The 26745-nt window shown below is 51.8% G+C and overlaps 1 protein-coding gene across 2 annotated transcripts in view; it reads right to left on the bottom strand.

Moving 5' to 3' along the window:
• The window catches only part of HUWE1 (HECT, UBA and WWE domain containing E3 ubiquitin protein ligase 1), a 1655742-nt gene that overhangs the window by 22560 nt on the left and 1606437 nt on the right, over nt 1-26745 (bottom strand). For both annotated transcript variants that reach the window (XM_078664564.1, XM_078664565.1), the window contains 3 exons: nt 21187-21304; nt 8305-8486; nt 7979-8169 (listed from right to left, as the gene is read on the bottom strand). In XM_078664564.1, coding sequence (XP_078520690.1) covers nt 7979-8169; nt 8305-8486; nt 21187-21304 — 491 coding nt within the window. The remainder of the gene's footprint in view (nt 1-7978; nt 8170-8304; nt 8487-21186; nt 21305-26745) is intronic.

Here is a 26745-nt window from a genome sequence, read left to right as displayed (position 1 = left end):
TCCCTTGTTAGAGGATGTTTGTGTGTTAGATTTGAAAGATGTTGTATTGTTTGCACCAGTTTCTTTGGAGCCCCCTCTATAGAAGGAGCGACGAAAGGAACCTCTAGTTTGTGTGGACTGTAAAACTCCCATAGATTTGGCAGAGTCTGTATCCATCATTTTTTCAAGTGCTGTGTCTACTTCTGGTCCAAACAATTGGTTTGGATGAAATGGTTGATTTAAAATGGTAGTTTGCACTTCCTGTTTAAACCCTGAAATGCGTAGCCACGCATGTCTCCTGAGTACGACACTAGTATTTACAGCTCTAGATGCAGTATCTGCTACATCTAGTGCACACTTGATTGAGGCATTAGAAATAAGCTTGCCTTCTTGTATAAGATCATTTGCTTGTGCCTTATATTGGGGTCAGGTAGATGCTCTAGCAGTTTCTCTAACTGATCATAATGAGCCCTATCATATCGTGAAAGGAGGGCTTGTGTGTTAGCTATGCGCCATATGTTGGTAGCTTTCGCAGCTATTCTTTTGCCTGAGGCATCTATGACCTTGGATTCTTTGTCCGGTGTGGGTGTCTCGCCGGAAGTTTGTGAGTTTGCTCTCTTCCTAGCATTTGACACAACTAGGGAGTCCAATGGTAGTTGTCCTTTAATGTAGGCTGGATCTGCAGGTGCAGGCCTATATTTTTTCTCAATTCTAGGGTTTAAAATCCTAGTACGTACAGGGTCTTTAAAAAATTTTGGAGCATGTTTGATGACCCCTTTGATCATGGGAAGAATTTGAACAGATCTTTGAGATTGTTCAAATGTGTAATAGAAAATCCTCCTCTGCTTCATCAGAATGCATAGTGACCCCATGGTAAATGGCAGCTCTGTTCAATAGGTGCCCAAAGCCAATGTTATCTTCTGGGGGAGAAGGTTTTGATTGGTATGACTGTGGGTTTGGGTACCCCCAGTCTGTATCATCTGTAGGGTATGGGAAAGGCTCATGTGTCTATCCCTCCTACTAAACTATACTCATCATCATTTTGAGGTGAGTGTGGAGATAAAAGAGGAGAATGTGAAGAAGACATCTGTGGTGAATTGTTAAGAGGAGCAGGAGATGAAGGAGAAGGAAGTATAGGTGAAGAAGGGTGCAAAGGGGATGTGGCAGACCACAGGTTTGGATGTTTCATCTGCCTTCCTCTTCTTGCGTGGTGTAGTGGACACCTGACCCGTCTTTGGGTCAATGTAGATCTTCTTTTGAAGAGAATCTGGCTGGAAAAGTTCTCCTTGTGGAACCTTCGTCAGCGTCTATTCTTTCGGTATCGGACAAGGTTGCTGCTTGTCTTTAGCCTTAGGAGTTGTTACAGTGTCACTTAGCGTAGTTTTCGGCACCGAAGGTGCGGGTTTCAGTGTCGTAGGCTGTTTCGAGGGCTTTGGCGTGCCGTAATCAGGCCTTGTTGGTTTTGGCACAGAAGACAATGTCTTTGGAGTGGAAGCTGGTCTCGTCGGCTTCGAGGCGTCGGACGCTGGCTTCGTACCTTTGTCTTTAGAAGTCGACTGTTTCGGAGCCGAGACTTCTTTCGGTGCCGAGTGAGCTGGTGGGATGGGCACGTGCGGCTTGCTCTGAACCGAGCTACCGGAAGGTTTAGTTACTTTCTTCGGAGCCGGGCTAGATGGCGGGGCTGTCGAAGTGGTTTTTCGGTCGCAACTGGGCCCCGGAGGCGGAGTGTTGACCTTTGCCTTCGGTCTGGGTGCTGTGTGTGGTGCAGGGGCAGTAGTACTCACGCGCTGACCCGATGGTATGGAGTCATTTGAGTCGTCTGCCTCGGATACGATTTGGAGATCATCGGAATCTTCTTCAGGAACGAGCGGAACCTCCTCGAAGATATCCACCGGTTCTGGAGCTGATCTCTGCATGTCGTGTCGAAGCGACCTCCGATCTCTGATGGTTTTCTTGGATTGAAAGGACGCGCAGGCTGTACAGCTGGATTTGTCGTGTTCTGGCGATAAGCACAGATTGCAGAGCTCGTGGTGGTCACTGTGTGGAAACTTTGCTGCACACTTGGGGCATCTCTTGAATGGTGTCCTTTCCATGAGGTGTAGGCCTCACGGCGTGGATAGGCCCAACGGCCCGCGTCGACGACCGGAATCGAGCTGATGGAGTTGAAACGATTTTAGTCAGTATCGAAATTAGTTTGGAGAGTTTTGGGAAGTTTATTTGCGCTTCGAAGTGCTTGAAAAGTCTATTTATAGCCGGAGTGGAAAACTTTCATCCAAACCCAGTGGTGGAAAAAAACAATCTAAGGATGGAGCCGATGCCCATGAGCACTATCGTCCAAGGGAGGAGTCACCTATCTCGTGACTACTAAGACTTCTTCCAAGACAACAACAACATGCAATCATTCGAGCCCAACACCAGGTGGCGATTTAATGCTAAGTGTACAATCTGCAGCTCATATGCCTCGAACATGTATTTTCTGTGTTGGCTGTGAAGTTGACTTGGCAAAATTCAAATGCAGGCCCAGCCGGTGACAGCTCGGGACAGCTCAAGTAATGACTCCTCACGCTGTCTGGGGAAGGGCCTTTCAACAGCCAGTCGTCCAAGTACGGGTACACGAAGACGCCGCTGCGGCACAGTGCGGCTGCCACTACCGCCATGCACTTCGTGAACACTCTGGGGCTGACTTCAACCTGAAGGGTAGAACTTTGACTGGTAATGAGCGGATCCCACCAGGAATCGCAGGTTCTGTCTGTGATGCCGATTGATCCGGACTTGAAAGTATGCATCTTGCAGATCCAGTGAACACATCCAATCCCCATGTCTGAGATGTGGCTATATTTGATGGAGAGCCAACATGCAAAACGTCTCCTTTTTGATGGATAGGTTGAGTGTCCGCAAGTCCAGAATAGGTCTGTAGTACGAGTTACTTACCTTCGGTAACGATGTATCCGGTAGAGACGATTCTAGCCGCAGATTCCTTCACGTAGAATTATCCCCAGGCGTGAGACTGGATCCGGAATTTGTTTTGCTACAGCATCCCTGCATGCCGAGGGGACGGCACAATGTGTCTCCCCCTGGGCGTCGTACCAGCATGTGACGTCAGCGAGAATACTTAAGTCCCACCCCGGCGCACCTACGGCAGTTTTTTTCAGAGAACTTTTCCGCGTCACAACGAGGAGCCATCACCACAAAAACTAAGAATACGGGAACAGTGTGCGAAAAATCAGCTAAACAGAAAGGGAAGAAACGAATGGTGAGGAACAGCACCATCCAGAAAAGTGCAGGGCACAATGGCACCCCAAGTCATAGAAGGAAAGAGCAAAGCACACCTACTGCGAAACAACTCTGCAACAAATACGACAGTCTCCCTGGGGTCAGAACGCATGTAAAACTGCATGTAAAACTGACACGGAGGTCTGCAACCACAGCCCAGAGAGAAGGACACCAAGGCCAGAACGGAAGAGTAACGACAATTCACCTCCAGACACCACCAGCAGGGAGAAACATCTTTTGTAAGGAGCTAAGGGCAGAGGCCCAGTCAAGAGACCTCAACTCCGAATACTGCAGAGGCAGAAAGTGCAAGCAATGAAAGGAAGAAGGATACGAGCAGACCCGCACTGAAAGACCAGAGTGTAGGGGCGTAAAAGTACCCATTCAATCACCCACCATTCACCAGAAGGAGGGAGTGGATCAACAACAAGGCAAGCATCCCACTAAGGAAGAAGTGAGAGAAGGCACTCGCAGAAGACAACCCCTCCAGAGGCAGGCGAGTGCAGAAGACCAACTAAGGATCCTCACAGAACGGGGAAGAAGGGCGGGTCATGAAGGAATCTGTGGCTAGAATCGTCTCTACCAGATACATCGTTATCGAAGGTAAGTAACTAATATATCTGATATAGACTACTAGCCGCAGATTCCTTAACATAGAATAGATACCCTAGCCATACCCAAAGGGGAGGAGGGTCTGCGAGAGGACCTCCCCAGCTTGGAAGAATGCAGGGCCCGAACAAGGAACGAGTCAAAACCCCAGTCCCCCCCAAGCAGAAGAGAACCTCACCAGCTTGGAATAACACAGTGCCCCACAGGGGGTGTGTTATGGGGACAAGAGGGGCGGCCCAGCCCCCACCAAGCAGAATGAAGCAAGGACAAGGCGAAGGGAGGTCAGTACACCCCAAGCTCAGTCAAGGCACCAGGAACCCCTGCCAGAAGCCCCAAAGGAACAGACAACGGCAGAGGAGTACCAAAGAAGAAGAATCACCCCAAGACTCCAAGGAGAAGAGGCAGAAACTGAGGCAAAGCCCTCCACCGGAACACACACACAGTGAAGGGGACAGCTGAACCTGACACAGCCTGAAGTCAACAGGCAAGGCAGAAACGGCGCCTCAGTCAATAAAGGCAGGCGTGGGAAGAAAGACGTAGTCTCGAAAGGCTCCAGCAAAAACAAAAGGTAGGAGCACAAGGGCCAAGGCTCCCGGTCGTAGACCAGCAGAGCAAGTGGTGCAGCTGGCCGCGGACAAGCGCCCGAAACCTAACAACGAGACCACGTCAAGCTCAAAACAAGGGCAAAGGCCAGGGGAACCTCGAAACCCTATAAGGAGACCGCTCCGGACAGAAACCAACCCACGAAAGAAGCGGGACCAGCTGGAAGAGAAGAGGAGAAACAAGTAGGACGAACCAGCCGTCAACACAGGAAATGATCCCCCTGGAACACCAGACAGAGGACCAGGCCGAAGCGGCGGACAGAAGGGTGAAAACACCACAGCACAACGCCGTAGATGGCATACCAAGACAGTCTATTGATGCATCAGATCCCTAGAAAGACAGAACTGGAGCAGCACAAGCTGCGCCCAGGTAATGACCAAGAAACCGCACCAGCGGAATACAGCGACACCAGGAAGGCGAGGAACCCACAAGGGGTAATCCACACCCTCCCAGCGTAGGACAGAGCTATACAACAGCTACAAGTACCCCACTTAGGGTATGACACGTCCCAAAGAAGTATGGGAACCACTCTTAGGAAAAAAATCCCGCATCAGAGAACCAGAACAGAAGATCTGCGGCAGAAACCACAGAGAGCTTAGCAATCAGCCAAAAAGTACACACTTGCCAAAAAGGGCTGAACCAGCAGCCAACCAAAGAGAGGGGTCAACCAAGGGACCCCGAAGGCACAGCAAACCACACAAAAAGTGTAACGGTCACTCCAAACACCAGAGTCCAGGAACAGGTGGGATAACACCTCCCATCAAGTCCCATAGGATCGTCAAAACAGTCTACGGAGGACGGAGCCCTGCAAGGAGACACTGAATGGCAGAGTCCGCATGAGTGTTAAACAGAAGGACCCCATCAAAGGGCAGATCAACCAGACGCTCCCTAATATTTTCAGGAAAGACAGCATCCCGCAGCCAAGCATGGCGACGGAGAGCCACAGAAGTGGCCATAGCACGCCCGAGAGCATCAGCAACATCCAAGGCCGCACGGAGAATAAACGCAGCCAACTCCCTACCATCCAACACATGGGGCCGCAGATCAGCACAGGCACCTTCATGGGTGAGATGAGAAAGAATGGACTCCACAGAATCCCATAGGCTGGAAGAAGCCCTAGTCAACACGCACTGAGTGTTGAGAGCCCTCAAGCCAGCACTGGAAGACGCAAAGACGGGACGCCCCCATGAATTCAACCACCGGACCACACCACAGGCAAGGACGGAAGAGCCGTCCGTAAAAGAGAGCCTTGAGCAGAAGGGTGGAAGGGTGGAAGGAAAGGCAGGCTGGGTCGCGCGGGTCAGGTCGGTGGCGATGCAGGAGTGGCTGAGGCACCGGATCACCCGTGGCAGGATGCCCTCAAGCCCCTATAAGAGAATTGTGGAGTGACGCCTCAAAAGGAAGGAACAGCTCCCGACCACCAGAACCCTGATGGAGAACTTCCAGAAGGTTATAGACCGGAAATGGGGTGACAGGTTCCCCCAACCGCAAAATGCCAGCGGCCGTGGAAATAGCCCAAACAAAGGCAACACTGGCCTCTGTGGGGGAGAAAGCAATTCCTCTGTGTGTCGACGGTTGCAGACTGAGACGTCCGTCCCAAATTCCAGCCATAGTGGGAAAGCGGCCGGCCCCGGAATGGTGGGTGGTCCACGGGTGAGTTGGAGACCTGAGGGGCCCCTGGGGAAGGCGGAGAAGCCGGCGAGGAGCCCTCCATAGAAAATGCCAGTGAAAAGGCAACAATGCGGTGCCCTGTCTCCGTGGAGGAAGAGACCATCAGATGACAGACCTCTGGAGAGGAGGGAGCCTCAGGAGACGAATCAAGGATCCAACATCGGCTCCATGGAGTCTACCACAGGCGCCTGTTCGACGGCGAATGCTGCTGGAGTGGGCATTCGCTGCGCCAAACCGACCTCTACCACCACATGCTCCCCAGGAGAAAGGGGTACGTCGAAACCGGTACGGCTAAGGAGCGGTGCCGAAAAGGCGCCGGCTCGACCTCAGACGGAGCAGCTGCCCGCGTCTAGGACAGAGAGGGAATCAGGAAAGCACCCCAGGTCCCGGCTTCCACCTGCGACTCCGCCAGAGCCGGGGAGGAAAGCCCTTGGCGCCGGCTCGGCCTCTGGTGAAGCAGCCTCCTGCGACACCACAGGGAGCCCTGTAGGGATTTGCGGCAAAGCAGGGACGCAAGGCGCCGAAGAGGGAAGCCCCGAAGGACTACACCTCGACGACACCACCATCCTACGACCTGAAGCCGAAACCTTCCGCGCCGGCGACTCAGCGGAAGTCCCCACGAGAGGCAAGGGATCCTCGGACGTTTCAGGAGGTGGAGGAGGGGCCAAAGAAGCCTGCAGAGCCGCAGCGCAGGCTGTCATTTGGGCCCTAGTCGCCCCGACGCTGGGAAACGGCAGGTAGGGTGGCGACTGGTGGGGGCGCACGTCCCGAGGGGAACTCGAGCCCTCCACGGAAGGAGGACAAGGCCTTGGAGACATGCTAAAGGACCTACCAGTCAGTGAGCAGCGCCCTTGGGGCCTTGGCGAGGGACGATGTTGAAGACGGAACCAGCGGCTCCTTGCGTCCGAGGTAGGGGACGGATGCTGGGACGACACCGACCTGGACAAGCGGGCTAACAGCAATTTCGTCCGGCGCTCTCGCCGTGACTTTGGTTTAAGGTGCTGACAGGCGTCGCAATCTGTTGAGTCGTGGTGTGCGCCCAAGCACCACATGGAAATCGGGTGATGGTCCAGCACCGACATGGGACGTGCACAAGAGGTACACGTCTTGAAGCCCGAAGACATTCGCACACTTTTCCCCAACGCCAAATCGTAAAAAAGAAGGCCTGAAAACAGGTCAGGAAACGATCCGGATCCGCGTTGCACGCGGAAAAGAGAAAAAACTGACGTAGGTGTGCCGGGGTGGGACTTGTGCACCCTCGCTGACGTCACGTGTGCGGAGTCACGTGGTGCCCCCCCACCCCCGGTGCGCAGGGATGCTGTGGCAAACATTTTTTCCGGATCCAGTCTCATGCCTGGGGATAATTCTACGTTAAGGAATCTGCGGCTAGTAGTCTCTATCAGATGGATAATTCATAAGGTGACAAGTCTGCAAGAAGATGTATACAGCAGAACTTGAAGTCTACTTAAGGTCCGAATAGTAGGTGCAACATGGATTTCTGGCAAAATCCAATGAAAATCCAGTATTGATTGGATGCTTTAGTGAGATCTCAAGATATGCAAAAGTCTCCTAAAAGAAGATAGATGAAGGCTTTGTGACGTGAAAAGCAATCATGTTCACAACGGTTGCACAAGCTAAGGAACTAGGAAGAGGAGAGATGGCAAACACAAACTGTTCTATTTACAGTGGAATACAGGTCTGAAGGAGGTTTGCAAGACAGAATGTGAGCAGATCTGAAAACAGACCACATCCAGTGGCTGGGGCAAAGGAACAACAGAGAAGAAGTCATGCGGTACACAGATTCTAAATGAGAAGCAGAGGATATCAAAATGTAGTCCAATCTTACCAAGTGTGAGCAGAAGGCAATCTATCTGTTGACCGGTCATCTCTGTGGATCTGGAACTTCTGGATGCCATTCATCCCTTCAAGCGCCGCAAAGCCCTGTAAGGGGACCTTAGACGTCCCAGTCACAAACTGAAGAAACTTAGCGCGGTCGGCTTGATCGAAGGAGCGCAAAGCTCTCCAGAACCACTGGATCTGTCAGGGCACAGTAAAAAAAAAAAACCAGACATGAGGAAGGGGCCCACTTTCACAACTGAGAACCGTACCATTCTTCCCCACCAGCAGCCCTTCCACCCACAATACCAAGACTCTTGGGCAGCTTACGCTCACCTGAATGGAGTTGGACTGATACTTGTGGTACTCCGTGTTTGACTTCAGATCATCTATGTCTATCGTAGGAAGGCCGGAGATGAGCAGTTCCAGCTCCTGCTCCGTGAAGATAGAGATTAGGCGCTTGGGGATGATTTCATAGAAGCCTTCCAGGAAGGCCGCCAGCTGTTTCCGTATAGCTCCTATGAGGAAATGGGAATGATGAAACACAGTAAACATTTCAGGTATCCTTGCAATTTCTGCTCCAAGAAACGTAAAAAACATCCAATTACTCGCCTTTCCTATAAATATGAAAGGAGGAAATGGGCTGTGAAGAATACGTTGTTTAGCAGAAGTTTTAGACACTGACTTGTTTTACATTTGAATATTTCCCTACACCAAGCTGGAAATCATTGGAAAGAAAAATCATGGAAACTGGACATTTCTGCACACAGCAACACAGCCACTTTCTACTATGAGCGCACAACATTTGTACATAAATACCCCTCCAACACTCCTTCTCCCAAAAACTGTCAGAGCCTCAAGAAAAGCATTGTGACATGTCTTTCCTTAAATCGGGCCAGAGATGAGTCCATTCTCTCACAAAAGAGGCGAAAGCCATCAAATGTTATGTCTATTAAAGATACCTGGACACCCCTGGAAAAGGCTTAAACCTAACCCAGACGTGGAGCTGGCCCAAGCAGTCAGGTGAGTCACAAAGATCTAATTAAGAATTCCCAGCATCCCAGCGGTCCTGTATGGTTTGGGCTAAAGATGCCTGTAGGTGCTCCAGAACTGCAGGCAGGTTTTGACCAACCACATTCTATAAAGAAGGACTTTAGCGGCCCAGGAGACAGCTGCCATTTACTGAGCGCAAAGCAAGACTAGCAGAAGAGAACATGAGCTTACCAAACGTCTCCATGTGTTCGGACTCGCAGTCAGGAAAAGTGATCGGAAAAGTATTAGGGTTGACTGGGCTGGTGCCATGTCTGGACCACCTGACTATCTTTTACAGGGTGTTGGGTCAAGAAGCCATGATAACCTGGTGCCTGTCTGTGGTAGCAAGATGCTCGATTGTTAACTGGAAGCACAGAGCATGGTTTTGCCCAAGTGGGTATCCATTAAGACTTTGTTAAATAGTAAGAGAGGTTCAGTAAGTTCCTCGACAGGCTGAAGAAACTGTCAGACATTTTTATTTTTACCTTCACTGTAGGGAATTGCAGCCCTATGCATAACTACATCGAAATATGTACTTTCCTCTGAGGCAGGATCAGGTGGGAAGACAAGTCCAGTGTCTGGGGATGTGCCCAGACCACCGACATCCTGTAATTCAGCATAACCATTGTCCTTGCCGTATTGTGGGGCGAATTTGCCTCCTTATCATAGTTGTTGTCAGAATCTGAGCCAAAGTATGAATTCTGCTGTGAGGTAACGACAAGGTGCACAAGTTACTACAATATATCTGTAAGAGACAGTTAGTGATAGATTCCTTACCTTAGAATGACCCCCATGTGTCAGGCTGGATCCGGAAAGTTTTCGTCAGCAGTAACCCTGCACGTCAGAAGGGAGCGTCGTCCGGCTCCGTGTCCGTCGTAGGCGTCATGATCACCGGGATGACGTCGCGGCAGCTACTTAGACGCTGCACTCGCGCGCTGACGTAATTTCTGTACACGACTCTCCGCGCCAGGAATGCAAAGACATGCAAGATACTGACCACTGGTGCATTGAAACTAGGGCTCTGAAAGGGATGACCTGAACCCTAGAAATCAGTTCGCAGAACAGGGAGGATGGGTGGGGCGGTAAGGAATCCATCACTAACTAATGTTTCTTACAAATATATTGTTACCGAAGGTAAGTAACTTGTTCATCTGAAAGAAACACGTTAGTGATCGATTCCTTACCTTAGTATAGATATCCCAGCAATACCGACCCCGGTGGTGGCTCTGAAAACCAAGATCACATCAGAAAGTCACGGAGAACAGAACAGCCAAAGAAGCCGTCTCTCCGGACTTAGCTGCCAAGGCAATAATGCTTAGTAAAAGTGTGCAGCGAAGCCCATGTGGCAGCCTGACAAGTCTTGCAGGGGGACACCACGTCCCAATGCAGTACTAGCCGCTGTCGCCCTGGTAGAATGGGCGCGCAACCCCACAGGAGGTTCCTTTTTAGCCAGAGAATAAAAGGTCTTGATACACAAGACGACCCAGTGGGAGATAGTCCTTGTGTACAGCCCAGCTTTTCTTGGTGCCTGCGTAGCCAACAAAGAGCTGGTAATCCACCCTGGACTGTTGTATGCGATTCAGGTAGAATGAGAGCTCACATTTTGGGTCCAGACGGTGGATCCTCTCTTCCTCTCTGGAAGGGTGCGGAGGCGGAAAGAAAGTGGGCAAGGTGATAGTTTGGCCAATGTGGAAGGCTGTGACCTTTGTTAAGAAGGAAGGACTAGTGCGAAGCACAACCGTATCCAGATATACCGACAGAAAGGGAGGCTTACAGGAAATAAACAAAGAGGACAGTTGTGAAGTGGGTCAAAAGGAGCACACATCAAATAAGTAAGAGCCAGATTCAAGTCCCACTGCGGCATTAAAAATGGAATAGGAGGGAAAAGGTGAGAAATCTATCTGATGGAGACATCTAGCCACAGATTCCTTAACTTAGAATATCCCCAGGCGTCAGACTGGATCCGGAAATGTTTTGCAGCAGCACCTCTGCACATCGGGGACGGCGCCACACGACCCCGCCCTGACGTCGTCCACAAACGTGACGTCAGCGAGGTCATACAAGTCCCTCCCGGAGCGCTGACGTCAGTTTCCTCCTTTTTCGCATGAAATGCGGATGCGTAGTGAGTGGTTCCTCTGGCATGTTTTCAAATCTCCTTTTCGACGCTTCGTGTCAGGAACAGTGTGCGATGCCTTCGGGCTTTAAAACTTGCAATTCCTGTTCTCTGTTTGTATGTGGTGTCTGGGCGAGCACCATGACTCCACTGACTGCGAAGCCTGCCAACACCTGAAGCCGAAGTCTCTGCTGGAGCGCTGTATGAAGCTTCTCTCGGCACGGCTGTACCGGTCGGAGTCGTCTCGTCCCCAGCCTCTTCATCAACGGCCGGTCCCGGATGACCAAGAGGAAGAGGCAGCACAAGTTGTGCATATCCTGTACACGAGCAGGCACATTCCCCTCTGGAAACACCCGATGATGTCGGAACACAATAACTGAGTTACTTTCAGACCTTTTCAGAGACAGGTTAATATACCTAGACCCATATATACCCTGAAAATATAGGGCGTCTTCACTTTTTCACTTGTTTTTGAGGTCCTGAAAAAAGCCTACCTGCCCCTCTCCTGGGCAACTCAAAGGCTGAAACATGTCGACCTTTTTATGGACTTAGATCAGTGCGGAAGACTCTTAACTCCCCTTCCTACGCACGCCAAAAGTTTTTAAATGAGCCTGAAGCCAGACCAAATACATTTTCTTTTAATTCTGGCCATTCAAGCTTTTTATCAGAAATTGTTTCATTCACTTTGCAATCCACCATCACTGATCACTACTGTATTAACCAGTGGTTTACCTTCGGGTGGAGGAAGCATAATAACTAACCAGATGATGATGCTGCCACGTACAAATAATAAAGGCGGAGAACCAAGATATACCGCTATCCGAGCCTTGGCATGTGATTGAGGGTTTTTTATCGGCACAGTGAAATGAAAAGCTAATAAACCCTGGTGGCCCCGGACAAGTGATCCTTTCCCCCCCTGATTTTTTTTTAATAGTGTCCAGGACCCCACCCCACCTTGCTTGTGGTGTGGTCGGTGAACACTTGCACTTGCACTACTCTCCCCTTGACAGAGGGAAGGAATGCCTTCAGTGCAAGTGGGATCGTCTGGAGCTCCAGAAGGTTGATATGGAGCCTGAACTCCGCCGGAGACCAGAGGCCTCTGATCTCCCCCTCTCCCATGTGGCCACCCCATCCCAGGAGGGACTCATCAGTCACCACTGTGCGCTCCTGTTGGGGGTGGGAGAGGGATCTGCCGCTGACCCAATACTGGTTTGTGAGCCACCACTGCAACTGTTGTGCATTGTCCTCCGAGATCTGGACATACTATAACAGGTCCCCTTGATGCTGCGCCCACTGGAACTTCAGGTCCCACTGCAGAGCCTGCATATGCCATCTGACATGATTGGCCACAGGATGCTGGAGGCCATGAGGCCCAGCAGCCTCAAGGTCATCCTGACCGAAACCCAGGACAAGGGTGAAAAATTGCAATCATAGCCCGAATGCCCAGGACTTTCTGTTTGGGAGGATAAACCCGAAACTGTGCCGTGTCCAGTACCGCTTCGACAATGAGGTGCTTCTGAGAGGGAATCAGGTGCGACTTCGGCACGTTGATGGAGAACCCCAGCAAATGCAGGAGTCCGCCTTCAACAACCAGTCGTCAAGATAGGGGAAGACTGAAACCCCTGATCTGCGCAGATGAGCTGCGACCATCGCCATCACTTCCGTGAACACCCGAGGCACGCTGGTAAGGCCAAAAGAGAGCACGTTGAACTAAAAGTGCTTGTGGCCCATCGTGAACCGCAGGTATCGCCGGTGGGCCAGCAGGACGGGGCTATGAAAATAAGCGTCTTGCAAGTCCAACGCCACCATCCAGTCTTGCGGGTCAAGGTAAGACAAGACCTGAGCATGTGTGAGCATCTTGAACTTCTCCCGAAGGTCTAAGATAGGACGCAGGCCCTTGTCCTTCTTTGGGACCAGAAAGTAGTGGAAATAACAACTACGATCTACTTATGGCGTCGGAACGCACTCGATGGCCCACTTGGCCAAGAGGGCCGCAACTTCCTGCTGAAGAAGTGCCAAGTGATCACCCGACATGAAATGGTACTGGGGTGGCATGGCTGGAGGGGTGGTCTTGAAGGGGAGGGAGTAGCCCCTTCGTACAATCTGTAAAACCCACCTGTCCAAAGTGATGGTGCGCCAGTGGGGGAGGTGATGGCGAATCCTGCCGCCCACTGGCATCTGGTGGGCCTGAAGCACCGAGGCAGTGGTGGCAGGGGAGGTGGTGGACGGACCTGCCAGCTGGCCCTGTGACCCACCTCGGTGGGTCCCACATCCGCAGCTGCGCTGAGACTGTTTCAAAGCCACAAGCCTGCGAAGCAACAAACGTGTTTGGGCGCCCCTTCCTTGGCCACGAAAGGAGCGAAAAGCAGAAGCCAAATGAGTGCGCGTGCCGAAAGGCCCAAGGACTAGGACGTAGCCCGTGAGTCCTTAAAACACTCCAACTGCTTTGTCGCCAAAAAGGCGAGTGCCTTCAAAAGGGTGTTCATCCGAGTGTTCTGGACATCCCCAGAAAAGCCAGTAATTCTCAGCCAGGTGTGACGGCGTAGCGCCACTGTCGTGGAAATCGCTCTGCCTAAGCGAGTCGGCGGTATCCAGGCCACAACGAATCGTGAACCTGGCTGCATCTCTCCCGTCAGCAATAGCTTGGGAGAGCACCGTCCGGGCCTCCTACGGACACTGAGGTAGCACCTGCGCCACCGTATCCCACACAGAGTGGGAATAACGGCCCAAGAGGCATGGGGTGTACACGGACCGCAACCCTGAACAGGCAGCAGAGAAAAATTTCTTCACAAACTGCTCCAGTTTCTTGGATTCCCTGTCCGGTGGTGCAGACGGGAATGCGCTTGGGGATGCAGAAGCTTGGACAACCAAGCTTTCAGGGGTAGGGGGTTGGGAGAGGAAAATTGGGTCCGGGCTGATCACTGATTGTCCGGAGCCGGGCGATGGCGTTGGGCCACTTTCCTGTCCACAGGAGCCGGTGTTGGGGCTGGACCTTGTGCCCAGAAGAACGTCTGAAAGTGCATTATTAAAGGGCAGCAGCGGCTCCGCAGAGGAAGCCGCCGGCCGAAGCACTTCTGTCAGGAGGTTAGCCCTGACGGCCACCTTAGGGAGCTTGAGGTGGAGAGCCTCTGCTGCCCTAGCAACACCACTGAATAAGTACCACCCTCTTCTGTAGCCACGGTAGAAGGAGACAGTGCGCCAGGTTCCGGAGAGAAATCCATATCACCTGCGTCCTCCAAATCTTCTGCCTAGGCCGGGTCTAACTTGCATTGGGCCGCAAGTCCTCTGTAACCTGCTGGACAGGTGGGAAGGAGGAGGAGGGTGGAGAAAGGGATAAAAATATCCCATCAGTGTCGGAATCGGCGTCGATCGACACTAGTCCAGCGCCGTCTCCACGCCGGGGTGGAAGCCGGGGATGACATTGGCCGGGGAGCCGGCCGACACTGGCAGCGGTGCCGTAGCCATCGATGTCAGTGAAGGTTGTACGAGGTCAACCGACATCGGCTGGTATCCATGCATGGATCAATGGGGGTCTCCTCACACAGGACCGGGACATTGAATGGCGCAGAGAAGACTCCCGAGCCTCAAGCAATTTTAGGGACCGCTCTCGCAAAGTTTTCGGAGCCATTACCCGGCAGTCGGGACACGACGCGGGGTCGTGGTTGCGCCCCAGGCAATAGAGACACTCGCGGTGCGGTTCCATCAATGATATTGTGAGAAGTTGGCCTGATATATGATGCTCACTAATTCTAGTGATCACCTTGTATCAGTCCAAACAACCCTTATGGTGATTGGTTGTAAGTCAACCTTATAGACCAGCTATCCTAGTAGCGTGGACAAAAGCAGTCTTTAGGCTAAACTCTGAATGGCATGTGAAGCCAGCTGTTTTACCACAATATAACCCCTTGAATACCAGATGAAAGGACACCACACAGGTTGTTATGAAAATAAAAGGATATTTATTTACTAACATACACCTCTGAACTCTTTATGAGGTCAGAGGGCTAAGCACATGACAATACTACAAAAGAAATACGAGTTCGCACAATATTTACATGAGTGCCTTAGGGGCACGACAAACCATATACTCAAAACAATGGAATGCGAGGAAGGAAAGTACTGTAAGGGGATCCAGAGGCTGGATGATCGGTGGGACTACGTTTCAAACTAGGTAAGTAAGGAGCAGGAGGCCCACGGGACTCACGTGGGATGCGTACCAACGTCTATGGATCTTACAATTTAGAAACTTACGGATTCCGGACGAACCCGGCTGGCTGGAGGGAAAATCACAGTGGACCTGAACACTAGGATAGTGTACACAGACTTCAGGACCTAGAAGCTTTAGTTACCTAACCCACAGGCTGCAGGTGCATAGGGCTGAAGTTGCGTCGGGTTTGCTGCGTTGATCTCGGTGATGCCTGAAACAAGGAGTTGCTGGCAGGCAGCCAGATGGAGGAGTACGGTGGTTCCAAGAGTGGAACTGGGAAGAAGGAAGTCCTGAAAAGGAAGGGGACAGAGTCTTGGTCACTAGCCAGTGACGGTGCTGGAACCAGGAGGGAACCAGATGCTGTCGCCGCGTTCAGGTGAAGGAGGGGTCGCTTCTCTCTGTAGCTGCGCGGACCAGGAGCTGCTCTTCACGACCAGGCTGGAGGCACGAGCTGTCCCACGTAGTCTGCTGCTGCTGGCGGTGTCGGATCGTCGATCTGGACAACAGGCCTTGGCTAATGCAAGCCACGCGGTGGAACAAAGATGGCGTCTGGTGTGGACCAGGAGGGTCCGGGGTGCTTCTCGTTCACAGGGAAGCAAGGGCCAGTCTGGGGGACCAGACTAGCAGTGTTGGATTCTTCGGATCGTCGCCTCAGAGGTCACAAGCCAGCCGGCAAGTGACCAGACAACAGGAGATGCAGCAACCAGGCAAAAGGGCCCCACGCAGCTCTCATGGATGCTGGGGGGCTGGTCTTTGGTGCAGGAGCTGCGTCGGTGTAGGGCTTCTCAGACCCTGATGCACTCACTCGAGGATCCCTCGGCGGTCGTGCTGGAAGCGCTGTGCAGGTTTTCTCAAGATGGCAGTCTCCACGTTGCTCGTCACACCCACGGGTCCCAGCTGTGCTGTGGATGTGGGTAGAGGTCAGAGAGGTCTGGAGGTCCGGGTCTTGTCGAGCTGGATTGTTGGATTCCGGGCTGGAAGGACTTTACAGCAAACCGCACAGGAGCTTGATGGTGCCTGCAAAGCAGGATGGTCACTCCCTGACCATAGGGGAGATTCTTCAGTCTTCTGATGTTCAGGAGGTCGAAGGTCAAGAGTTCTTCGTGGAAGTTGTCAAGAATAATCTAACTGGGAATGGGACCAGCTCTCACCTTTATTCAGCTAAAGGGGGCTGCACTACGACTAGGTCCCTCCCCTGAGTGGGACCAGGAAGGGGGGTGGTTACACCCCCTATCCTTTGTCCGGTTTCCCGCCAGAGCTGGGGCTGGAGTGCCCCAGCAACTTTTTGGAACCGGTGTATGCACAGGGCACCTTGTGTGCCCCAGGCATGTCTCATTCCTTTCAGCCTTGGCCTACCTAATACACAAAATCCTGTCTGGGGTGGTGCTAGCACCTCCCAAGGCAGGAAACCCTTTGTCTGAGCCTCCCTTGCTGGAAGGACTCCCAGCAGCGAGGGGGTAGTATTCCAATTCGTATGACACCTTACTCGACATGTTTTGATAATGGTATACCAGAGTTAGCATTTAACCGCGAGGATTATAATGCACTTAAGAGTATATGGTATAGCGTTATCATGGAACAGCTATTAGGACTTGGTTCCGCAAGCTGCAAACGGGCTCAGCTCATGCCAGAGCACCATCTCACATAATTCCAAGCACTCTGCCTTCAGGATTGATAAGGCCTGCCATAGGAGTGACTGATAGGAATATATGTGTCCATTTTAGGGTTAGATATAGGTATACTATATCTATAGCAAAGGGTGATTACACCACCTTGCCCCAGCTGCCGTGCAGCCAGTTGTGTCAGATTTAGATGGCCAGCCAGGGGTGGCATAATACCTGCTTCAGCCCCTGGTAGGCCCTGGGTACACCTATGCCCTGGATACCTAAGGTATACTGTACAGGGACTGATAAGGTGGCCCAGTACCAATTGGTAAATGCACCTAAGGTACATGGTTGTAATTTTAGAGAGAGAACAGCTAGGCTGTGGGTCTGATTAGCAGGCCCACAGCCAGGGAAAGTCGTAAACCAGTGAAGCAAAAATCTGGGGTGGCCATGGGATTGCAGACCCCACTCTCCTACAGATATCATGCGGGAACAAACCTTGCAAGACTTGAAACCAGGCATCCCAATAACACCAGGACTCAAAGACTCAAAAGACAGACAAAAGTCCCCAAAAACGGAGTAAAAAATTGACTGGGGGTAGCGCTCTCTCCGGATCTGTGCTTGCTGGTGCGGAAAAAGAAAAAACTGACGTCAGCGCGCGAGGGCGGCGTCTAAGTAGCTGCTGCGACGTCATACCGGCGATCACGATGCCCACGACGGACGTGGAGCCGCACAACGCCACCTTTCGACACGCAGGGGTACTGCTGACAAAAAAGTTCCGGATCCTGTGACACCTGGGGGTAATTCGAAGGTAAGGAATCTATCACTAACGTGTCTCTTTCAGATTGAATATTTAACAACAAGGGGTGGTGATGGACAGAGTTTCTGAATTAAGCAGAATACTCTCACCCAGTCAAGAGATCAGGGCTAGATCCAACACCGTTTTTTAGCTCACTGCACCATCCCAGTTCAGAACCTGGCTATATGCAAATTAGTCTGTTCCTGTCCCAGTGCATGATGGGAACAGGGCAAACCAAACTACCAAGCCAATTCTTACACTGGGAAGGAAACAAGCTTCCAGGGACCGGTTTCTGCCATATCAGGCGTCGTCGGCCCGGCTTGCTTGAATCCTGATGGTGCAATGAGCAAGGGACTCACATCTGAGTATACCCTTCCACGCTTATGGTGGACAAAATGATTCAGAAAAGGGGGTGGTGATGAACAGAGTGCCTGAATTAAGCAGACCACTCTTACCCAGTCCAAAGATCAGGGCTTGATCCATCACCGTTTTTTAGCTCACTGCACCATCCCAGCTCAGAACTTGGCTATATGCAAATTAGTCTGTTCCTGTCCCAGTGCATGATGGGAACAGGGCAAACCAAACTACCAAGCCAATTCTTACACTGGGAAGGAAACAAGCTTCCGGGGACCGGTTTCTGCCATTTCAGGCGTCGTCGGCCCGGCTTGCTTGAATCCTGATGGTGCAATGAGCAAGGGACTCACATCTGAGTAACACCGGCGATCACGATGCCCACGACGGACGTGGAGCCGCACAACGCCACCTTTCGACACGCAGGGGTACTGCTAACAAAAAAGTTCCGGATCCTGTGACACCTGGGGGTAATTCGAAGGTAAGGAATCTATCACTAACGTGTCTCTTTCAGATTGAAGGCTTAGCTGCCTGTTGACCATCTCTTATTAAGCCAGCCACCTCAGAACGGAGGTTATCCGGAAGAGAATGCCACATTCTGAAAAGAATCACACAAAGCATAGGAAAGACGCCCCAGCACACAAGGCATGTTGGCAAAGCTGGCAGAAGCAATGATGCGACACCACTTGCATCCTGACTCCTATAATCCTTATTCACTGGAGTCTTGGGCGCAGAATCCACATCATGAGAAGATGTTGCAGCCTGAATCATGAGGCTGCGAGTGGAAGGATGTCTATGGAGGCCAACCAGGTGCAGGCAAATTTCTGCAAGTGATATACCGATCCACAGAGACACCCCCCCCCCCCCCCCCAAGTTCCTAATACAATATCAAACAGGGCCTCACTGTACGGAAGAGCAGGCTCTTTCCCAGTCTGACCGTGGTAAAGGACCTCAGTTAGAGGGTCGGTAGACCTCTGCACCATAGGTAGCGACAATTGCAAAACTGAAGCCACTCTCCTCAGCAAATTTGCAAAGGTAGAAATCGCCTCAGTAGCGATACTAGAGGGAGAAAGGAACCCTGAAGCTGGTTAAGTTTCCAGTCCACTAGCCTTTCCAAGAGCAGCAATACAGCTCTCCTCCATATGCGAAATAATAGTATCAGAAATGGGACGAAAAAGCCCTCTCAGCCTGAGAAGCAACCAACAGCTGCACATTTCCCTCAGTCTGTACTCCGCATTCGATGCTGAACGACGCCGAGGTGGTGTCACCTCCATGTAGATAGGAGGAGGAGAGACTTTCAACTGACGCCGCTGACCTTAGTGCCGGTGTCGGCTGGTCAAAAACAGGCGCTGTAGGTGGAGACACCGAGGGACTGTATACCTGCAGATCGTCACCAACCCACTGACTGAATGCCCAACTGTCACCGGAGTCAAACCCTCCAACAGCACCCCATTCATTTCCTTGTGGCCCAAAGGTGCTCCAGAAGAAGATGGAGTCCCAAAGACGAGGTGTAAAGTTATAATACTCCCTCATCTGGGCCAATGACGCCCCGTCTCCCGGAAAGACATGATATGGAGTTGTGTAAGCCCTCTTCAACCGTGATGCAGGAGGAGCCGTGGGAGATTGAGTCTTCACACTGTGAAACCGGAGAATGCAGCAACTTCAACCGCTTCCTACCTTTTGACGTCCCTGGAGAATGACATCCTTTAGACTGGCTCCGGCTTCTAAATCGACGCTGCAAACGGACCAAATAGGGGGACGGGGAGTTTGTAAACAGATGATAATCCTCAAGCACCTTCGGCGTAAGCTTTTGGCAGGAGTCTTAATCCTTCGCATCATGGCGATCTCGTAAACACTACATACAAATTGTATGCAGGTCTGTAATCGACATCAGTCGACTACAAGACTCACAAGGCACAAAGCCTGAAGCCATAGAGAAAATAGGGCACACTGATGCAAACACAAAAACTTTAGAAGTAGGCCAAAAACAGCCAGAGGAACCGCTTCTCAGAATCCGCGTTGCAGTGCGGAAAAGAAGAAAACGGACATAAGCGCGCAGGAGCAAAACTTATATGGTTCCACTGTCATCATGACCGGAGTCGAGGTCATCACGGAGCCGTACGGTGCCGGCATGCAGAGGTACTACTGAAAACTTTCCAGATCCAATCTCATGCCTGGGGAGAATTCAAAATAGGAATCTGCAGATGTCTCTTATCAGATACTGAGGTTAAAGCTGAAGGCAGCAATATTAAAGTGCACTTCTTAAGTGAGACAGGTCATGCCATTTGATTAGACGCCACAGCAAGTTGCTAAGGGTGCTAGAGACGGTCAGAGAATATTGCGGAGAGTCTGCATAACTAATTCACCACCCTGCTGGGAAGGCTGAACGAGAGAGATACTGGAGCTAGTAGGTTACAAATTTAAGCTTGTAAGAGGATGGTGTGGCAGAAATGGAGGAGGATTTTCTTGGTCATAATTGCACTTAAATTATAGTATTTAGAAAGTAGCCCTGATGGCATAAAGACACATTATGATTTCCATGTTTTTGCAAAAGATTCCCAATTTTAAGTGGGGAAATATTCAAATAGTACAAGAATCCATAAATGTGCTTGTGACCCTATCAAGCTTACTTTGTGCAGAGCCATTTTAAGGTATAGGCAAATTAGGCAATTGCCCAGGGCTTCGGCCTTCCAGGGTGGCACTCCAGGCAGGAGGATAATGATTTGCCGAACATTTGTTTTTAAGATTACAACTGGACATACTCTGCTTGCCCATCCTTAACCCTTGAGCTCTCATGTGGTAGTAGCAATTAAATTAGAATAAATCTCTCTCCCTCCCCCACCTCATCCCCTCTTTACCGTTATCTACAACTGGTGTGCCTACAGCCCTCTCGGCTGACAGCTCACTGGTTATCTCAAGTTTTTAGCTGCTGTGATACTTACATTTCGGGAAATGTAAGCACCAAAGGTAATGCATAATTCAATATGGGTTGTCATCACTAAGACTCGCTTTATTGGGTGTGTCATTAATTCAAAGTTGCTCTCAATAAGGGGGCTTAACATATGTTTTCCCAGGGCCTCAGAAATCCTTAAGATGGCAGCAGTATACTTACCAGTCATCTTCATCTGGCAGACAAGGTGAACGTACTCCTTCTTGTTTTCCTCAGTCACAAGAATGTTGGCACCATTGGGTTTCAGATCGCGAACCTCACAGACTCCAAACTCCTGGACCTGTCAAACCAAGTATAAAAGGGACACAAACTGATGGTGAACTTATTGGTTAAACTGCATGTTGTACTTAGCATATGCATGAGCAAAAACACAAACTAAGGGCATGGCCTGTTCAAGACAATGAAAGTAAACGTTACTACAATCCTAGTTCTGCATCGTAGGTATGTTCACTAAAGTGCCAAATGTAGACTTCTCTTGCTTTTGTGCTTAACATTTAATTTTAAAACTTACCATATGCATTTCTAGGAGGTGGAGCCATTTGCCAAAAGCAGAAAAAACCTTCATAGCTTTAACAGGCTAGATTTATTTCCAAGTATTGCAGCCTTTTGAGGAAATGGGGTGTATTAAATGGTGCGGCTGTGACCTCATCGTGTAATACATTTCCAGACCCTTATTAACCAGTTGCACAAGTTACTTACCTTCGGGAACGATATATCTGTAAGAAACAGTAGTTCATATTAGATTCCTTAACTTAGAATACCCCCAGGCGTCAGACTGGATCCGGAAACTTTTGCGTAGCAGTACCCTTGAGCGTCGGTAGGAGTCGTCTGCGGCGCCGGGATGGCGTCGCCGGAGTACTTACACGCCGCCCTCGCGCGCTGACGTCAGTTCTTATGCACAGCTTTTCCGCGCCAGAAAACGCAGAGCCATGATAAAAACCAACACTGGTGCCATAACAACTAGGGCCCTGAAAGGGGATGACCGTAACCCTAGATATCGGTTAGCAGAACGGGGAGGATGGGTGGGGCGGGAAGGAATCTAATACTAACTACTCAGATGCCCTGCAAGGGGACTCCCTGGCCCAGGGCAGTAGTAGCCGCCGTGGCCTGTGTAGAATGGGCACGAAGCCCCACAGTAGGCTCTTTTTGAGCCAAAGAGTAACAAGCCTTGATGCACAAGACGACCCATCGAGAAATGGTTTGTTTGTGCACCGCCCGTCCCTTCTTAGCGCCCACGTAATCAACAAAGAGTTGGTCATCCACCCGGAACTGGCGAGTGCGATCCAGATAGAATGAGAGCGCACGTTTTGGGTCCAGACAGTGGAGCCTCTCCCTCTTTCGATGGAGGCGGAAAGAAGGTGGGCAAAGTGATGGACTGCCCGATGTGGAAGGCTGTAACCACCTTGGGCAGGAAAGAGGGTCTCGTCCACAACACAACTTTGTCCGGATGGACTGAAAGAAAAGGAGGTTTAGAAGAAAGGGCCTGGAGCTCACTCACTCTCCTGGCAGAGGTGATGGCAACCAGAAATGCAGTCTTAAGAGTGAGAAGACGAAGAGGACAGTTATGAAGTGGCTCAAAGGGAGTGCACATCAGATAAGTTAGAACAAGGTTCAAGTCCCACTGAGGCATCACGAAAGGAACTGGAGGAAACATATGGGTGATGCCCTTCAAAAACCTATTTATAACCGGGGACTTGAACAAAGAGGGATAATCAGGGAGCCTTAAGAAGGCGGAAATGGCCGAGAGGTAGCCCTTAAGAGTGCCCAGAGCAGAGCCCTGCTGGGCAAGAGAAAGAAGGAAGAGAAGAACCTCTGAAAGAGGGGCAGAAAGTGGATCCACAGCCTTTGCTGTTCACCATGCCACAAATCTGTTCCACCTGCTGGCGTATACCGACTTTGTGGAGGGACGCCTGGCTGCCAGAATGACATTACAGATTTCAGGAGGCAAGTCAAATGGCCTCAACTGCCGCCGCTCAATCTCCACGCATGTAAGTGGAGACTGGACAGGTTCGGGTGGAAGACCGTCCCCTGCTGCTGCGACAGAAGGTTCTCCTGAAGGGGCAGACGAATCGGGGGATAGACAGTAGCTCGGGATACCAGAACCTCCGTGCCCAGTCCGGAGCCACAAGGATGACTTGGGCCCGGTCACGCCTGATCGTCTTCAGCACTCTGGGAAGAAGTGGTATAGGCGGAAATGCGTACAACAGACCGCAACTCCACTCGCGACGAAAAGCGTCTCCGAGCGAGTGCCGCCTTTGAAATTCCAAAGCGCAGAACTGATGACATTGCACGTTCTCTTCTGTGGCGAATAGATCTAACCCAGGAAAATCCTAGGAAAATCCTAGCCCCCCTGGAACATAAGACAGAGGACCAGGCCGAAACGCCGGGCAAAAAGGCGTAAACACCACAACGCCAAAGCCGGTCCAGCAATGTAGCGGATACTGAAAATGACAGAACCTGGAGCAGTGCCAAGACAACGATTAAAGAGACCGCACCAGCGGTATACAGTGATGACAGGAAAAGCAAGGAACCCGGAAAAGGGGGTCCACACCCTCCCAGCATAGAACAGAGCTATACAATAGCTACAAAAACCCCACTTAGGGTATGACACGTCCCAAAGAAAACATGGAAACACCTCTTAGGGAATAAATCCCGCATCAGAGACAAGAACATAAAGGACCTGCGGGCAGTACCACAGGCGGCTTACCAATCAGCCAAAAAATACACAAATGCCAAAGGTGCTGTACCAGCAGCCAACAGTACAGAGGGGCCAACCTAGTGACCCCAAAGGCACGTCAAACCACACAGACGGGCCGACCGAAACACTAGATTCCAGAAAAAAAGGTGGGATAATGCCTCCCATAAAGCACCGGAGGACCCATAAGCCACGCTTACATAGGGAGGGGGGGGAGGGGAGAACAGAGCCCCGCAAGGAGCCGTTGAATGGCTGAGTCCGTGTGGGTGTTAAATAAAAGAATCCCATCAAAAGGCATGTCAACCAGACGCTCCTTAATATTCTCTGGAAAAACGCCATCCCGCAACCAAGCATGGCATCGGAGAGCCACAGAACTTTTGGCTGAGAGCATCAGCAACATTCAAGGCAGAACGGAGAATAAACGCGGCCAACTCCCGGCCATCCAACACATGGTGCCATAGATCAGCGCGGGCACCTTCGTGGGAGACGCGAGACAGAAGGGACTTCACAGAATCCCACAGGCTGGAGGTAGCCCTGGCCAACAAACAGTTGAGCGCTCGCAAAGCAGCACTAGAGGAAGCGAAGATGTTACGCTCCTGTGAACCCAACCACCTGACCTCCTGTGACGGAGGAAACACTGTAGGCAAGGAAGGAAAAGCAGTCTGCAGGAGAGGGCCCTGGGTAGAAGGGTGGAAAGAAAGGCAGACTGGATCGTGCGGAGCAGGACGGTGGCGGTATAGGAGCGGCTGAGGCACCGGATCACCCGTGGCAAGAATGGAGGACGCAGCTCCCCTCCACCAGAGCCCTGGTGGAGAACTAACAAATGATCCGTAGGGAATGGGGTGACTGGGTCACCCATTCGCAAAATGCCAGCGGCCGCGGAAATGGCCTGGACAAAGGCTACATTCGCCACCGTAGGGCGTCGCTGGGGAGAAAGCAATTCCTCTGTGGGCGACGGCTGTAAACTAAGCCATCCATCCCAGAATCCAGTTGGAGGAAGAAACGGCCAGCCCCTGAATAGTGGAAGATCCTCGGAGTGGGAGGCCTGAGGGGCCTCCGGGGAAGGTGGAGAAGCCTGCGGCACAACCAACAGAGTTGCGGAAAGGAGGGTCAGAGGGTTGAGGCCGCAGAGCCCTCCCTGGAAGACGCCGGGGAAAAAGCAACGACGCAGCATCCCGTCTCCGGAGAAGAGGAGACCAGGAGATGACAAACCTCCGGAGAGGAGGGGACCTCCGGAGACAAGTCAATGACCCGACGCCAGCAGGGGGGGGAGAAACCGTGAGTCCCGGCGACCTCCTGCGACACCACAGGGACTCCCTCAGGGATTTGCGGTGAGGCAGAGACGCCGTGGGTCGAAGAGGGGAACCCCGTAGGGCCGCACCTCGACGACACCACACCTGAAGCTGAACTTGCCAGCGCCGAAGCTGCCGCACAAGGCAAGGAATCCGCAGACGTCTCAGGAAGAGGGAGAGGAGGGGCCAAAGAAGCCTGCAGAGCTGTAGCGTAGGCCTCCATTTGGGCCCTAGTCGTCCTGACGCCAGGTAACAGCGGGTAGGGTGGCGCAAGCGAGGCCGCATGTCCCGAGGGGAACCCGCACCCTCTGCAGGACGGCGACCAGGCCTCGGTGACAAGCTGTAAGATTTACCGGTGGGCGAGCGACGCCCATGGGGCCTCGGCGAAGGACGATGCTGTAGTCGGAATCGCCGGTTTCTGGACCCTTCCGAGGCATACCTCAGTCACCCCCTCTAGCTGGGTGCCCTATGCCAGTGGTGAGGGTACAGATGCATGAGCCCTGTACCCCTACAGTGCCCAAGTCTATTCCTGGGCCCTGTAAGTGCAGTGTTGCCATCAAGAGTATATGGTGCTGGGAGGTCGACATTCCGAACTCCACAACACCATAATGGCTACACTGAAGACTGAAGTTTGTTATCAAACTTCTCAGCACATTAAACCCACACAGATGCCAGTGTGGGATTTAATGAAAAATGCACGACAGAGGGCATCTTGAAACTCGACCAACTCCCAGTGACCTGACTGAGTGGCTGCCTAGGCTGCCACCACCTGACATGTTTCTGGATCACTGGGCCGAGAGCTTGCTGCTCTCGGGGGCCTGAAACAATGCACATCCTGGGACAAGGTGCCAAGCCTCCTCCCCCAGGATGGGCAGGGTTCACGAAGGGGAAGCTTCAAAGGCTTGCCACCTATGTGAGCCTCTCCAGACCATTTGCTGCTTTCAGCAACTGGTCCCCAGTGGTTCTACCCCCCCCCCCATTTGATTTTCCTGCCAAAGTGAGTAAGAGAGGTGTGCCCACTTCTGCCAACTCCACCCCTAAGGTGGGGGAGGCAAGGTGAAGCACAACCGCGAGTCCACGCCAACCAACTTGAGGATGAGGGACCCAGGGACAGGCTCCTGCCCCCTTCCCACTGAAGAGTGACAGAATAGAGGGTGTACCCACCCCAGGGAAGGGACCCATTGGTACCTGCCTTTACCTACCTGTAGTGCCCCTAAATTTAGTATTTAGGGGCACCCTGCACCTTCCTTCCTCGGATCCAGCAACCACAAGAAAAGAAGAGAAGTAGAAGGAGAAGCCGTGCATAGGTAACAAGAGGATGAAACCCACTGACTTGGCCCCAGCCCTACAGGCCTGTCTACCCTCGAACCTGCTCCTGCAAAACCCTGGCGTGTCCAGTGGCCAGCAACCTCAAAAACCCCGTAGGACATGCCTGCATTCACTTTCCAAGCTGTTTCTCCCGTGAACACCGGACGTGTTTGAACTGCGGCTTCTGGTGCCAGCCAGAAACCGCAAACCCAGCCCACTCTGCATCTGCCGAACCCGGCCCGCACTAGAGTGGAAAAATACCACGAGGAGGTCCCCCCGGCGATCCTGACCGAGATGCGGTGACCCCTGACCCCTCAAGGCTCAAGACAACGCCTGCAGCCTCAATCCAGAGCCCCCCCCTCCCCGAGCGGGTAAGAAAATCCGACATCCCAAGGCCATATGTGCCCAACCCAGCGGCGCCTAATC

This window comes from Lissotriton helveticus, chromosome 10, assembly GCF_964261635.1.
Source record: "Lissotriton helveticus chromosome 10, aLisHel1.1, whole genome shotgun sequence".
NCBI classification, from domain to species: Eukaryota; Metazoa; Chordata; class Amphibia; order Caudata; family Salamandridae; genus Lissotriton; species Lissotriton helveticus.
This window is presented reverse-complemented; position numbering and strand designations above follow the sequence as displayed.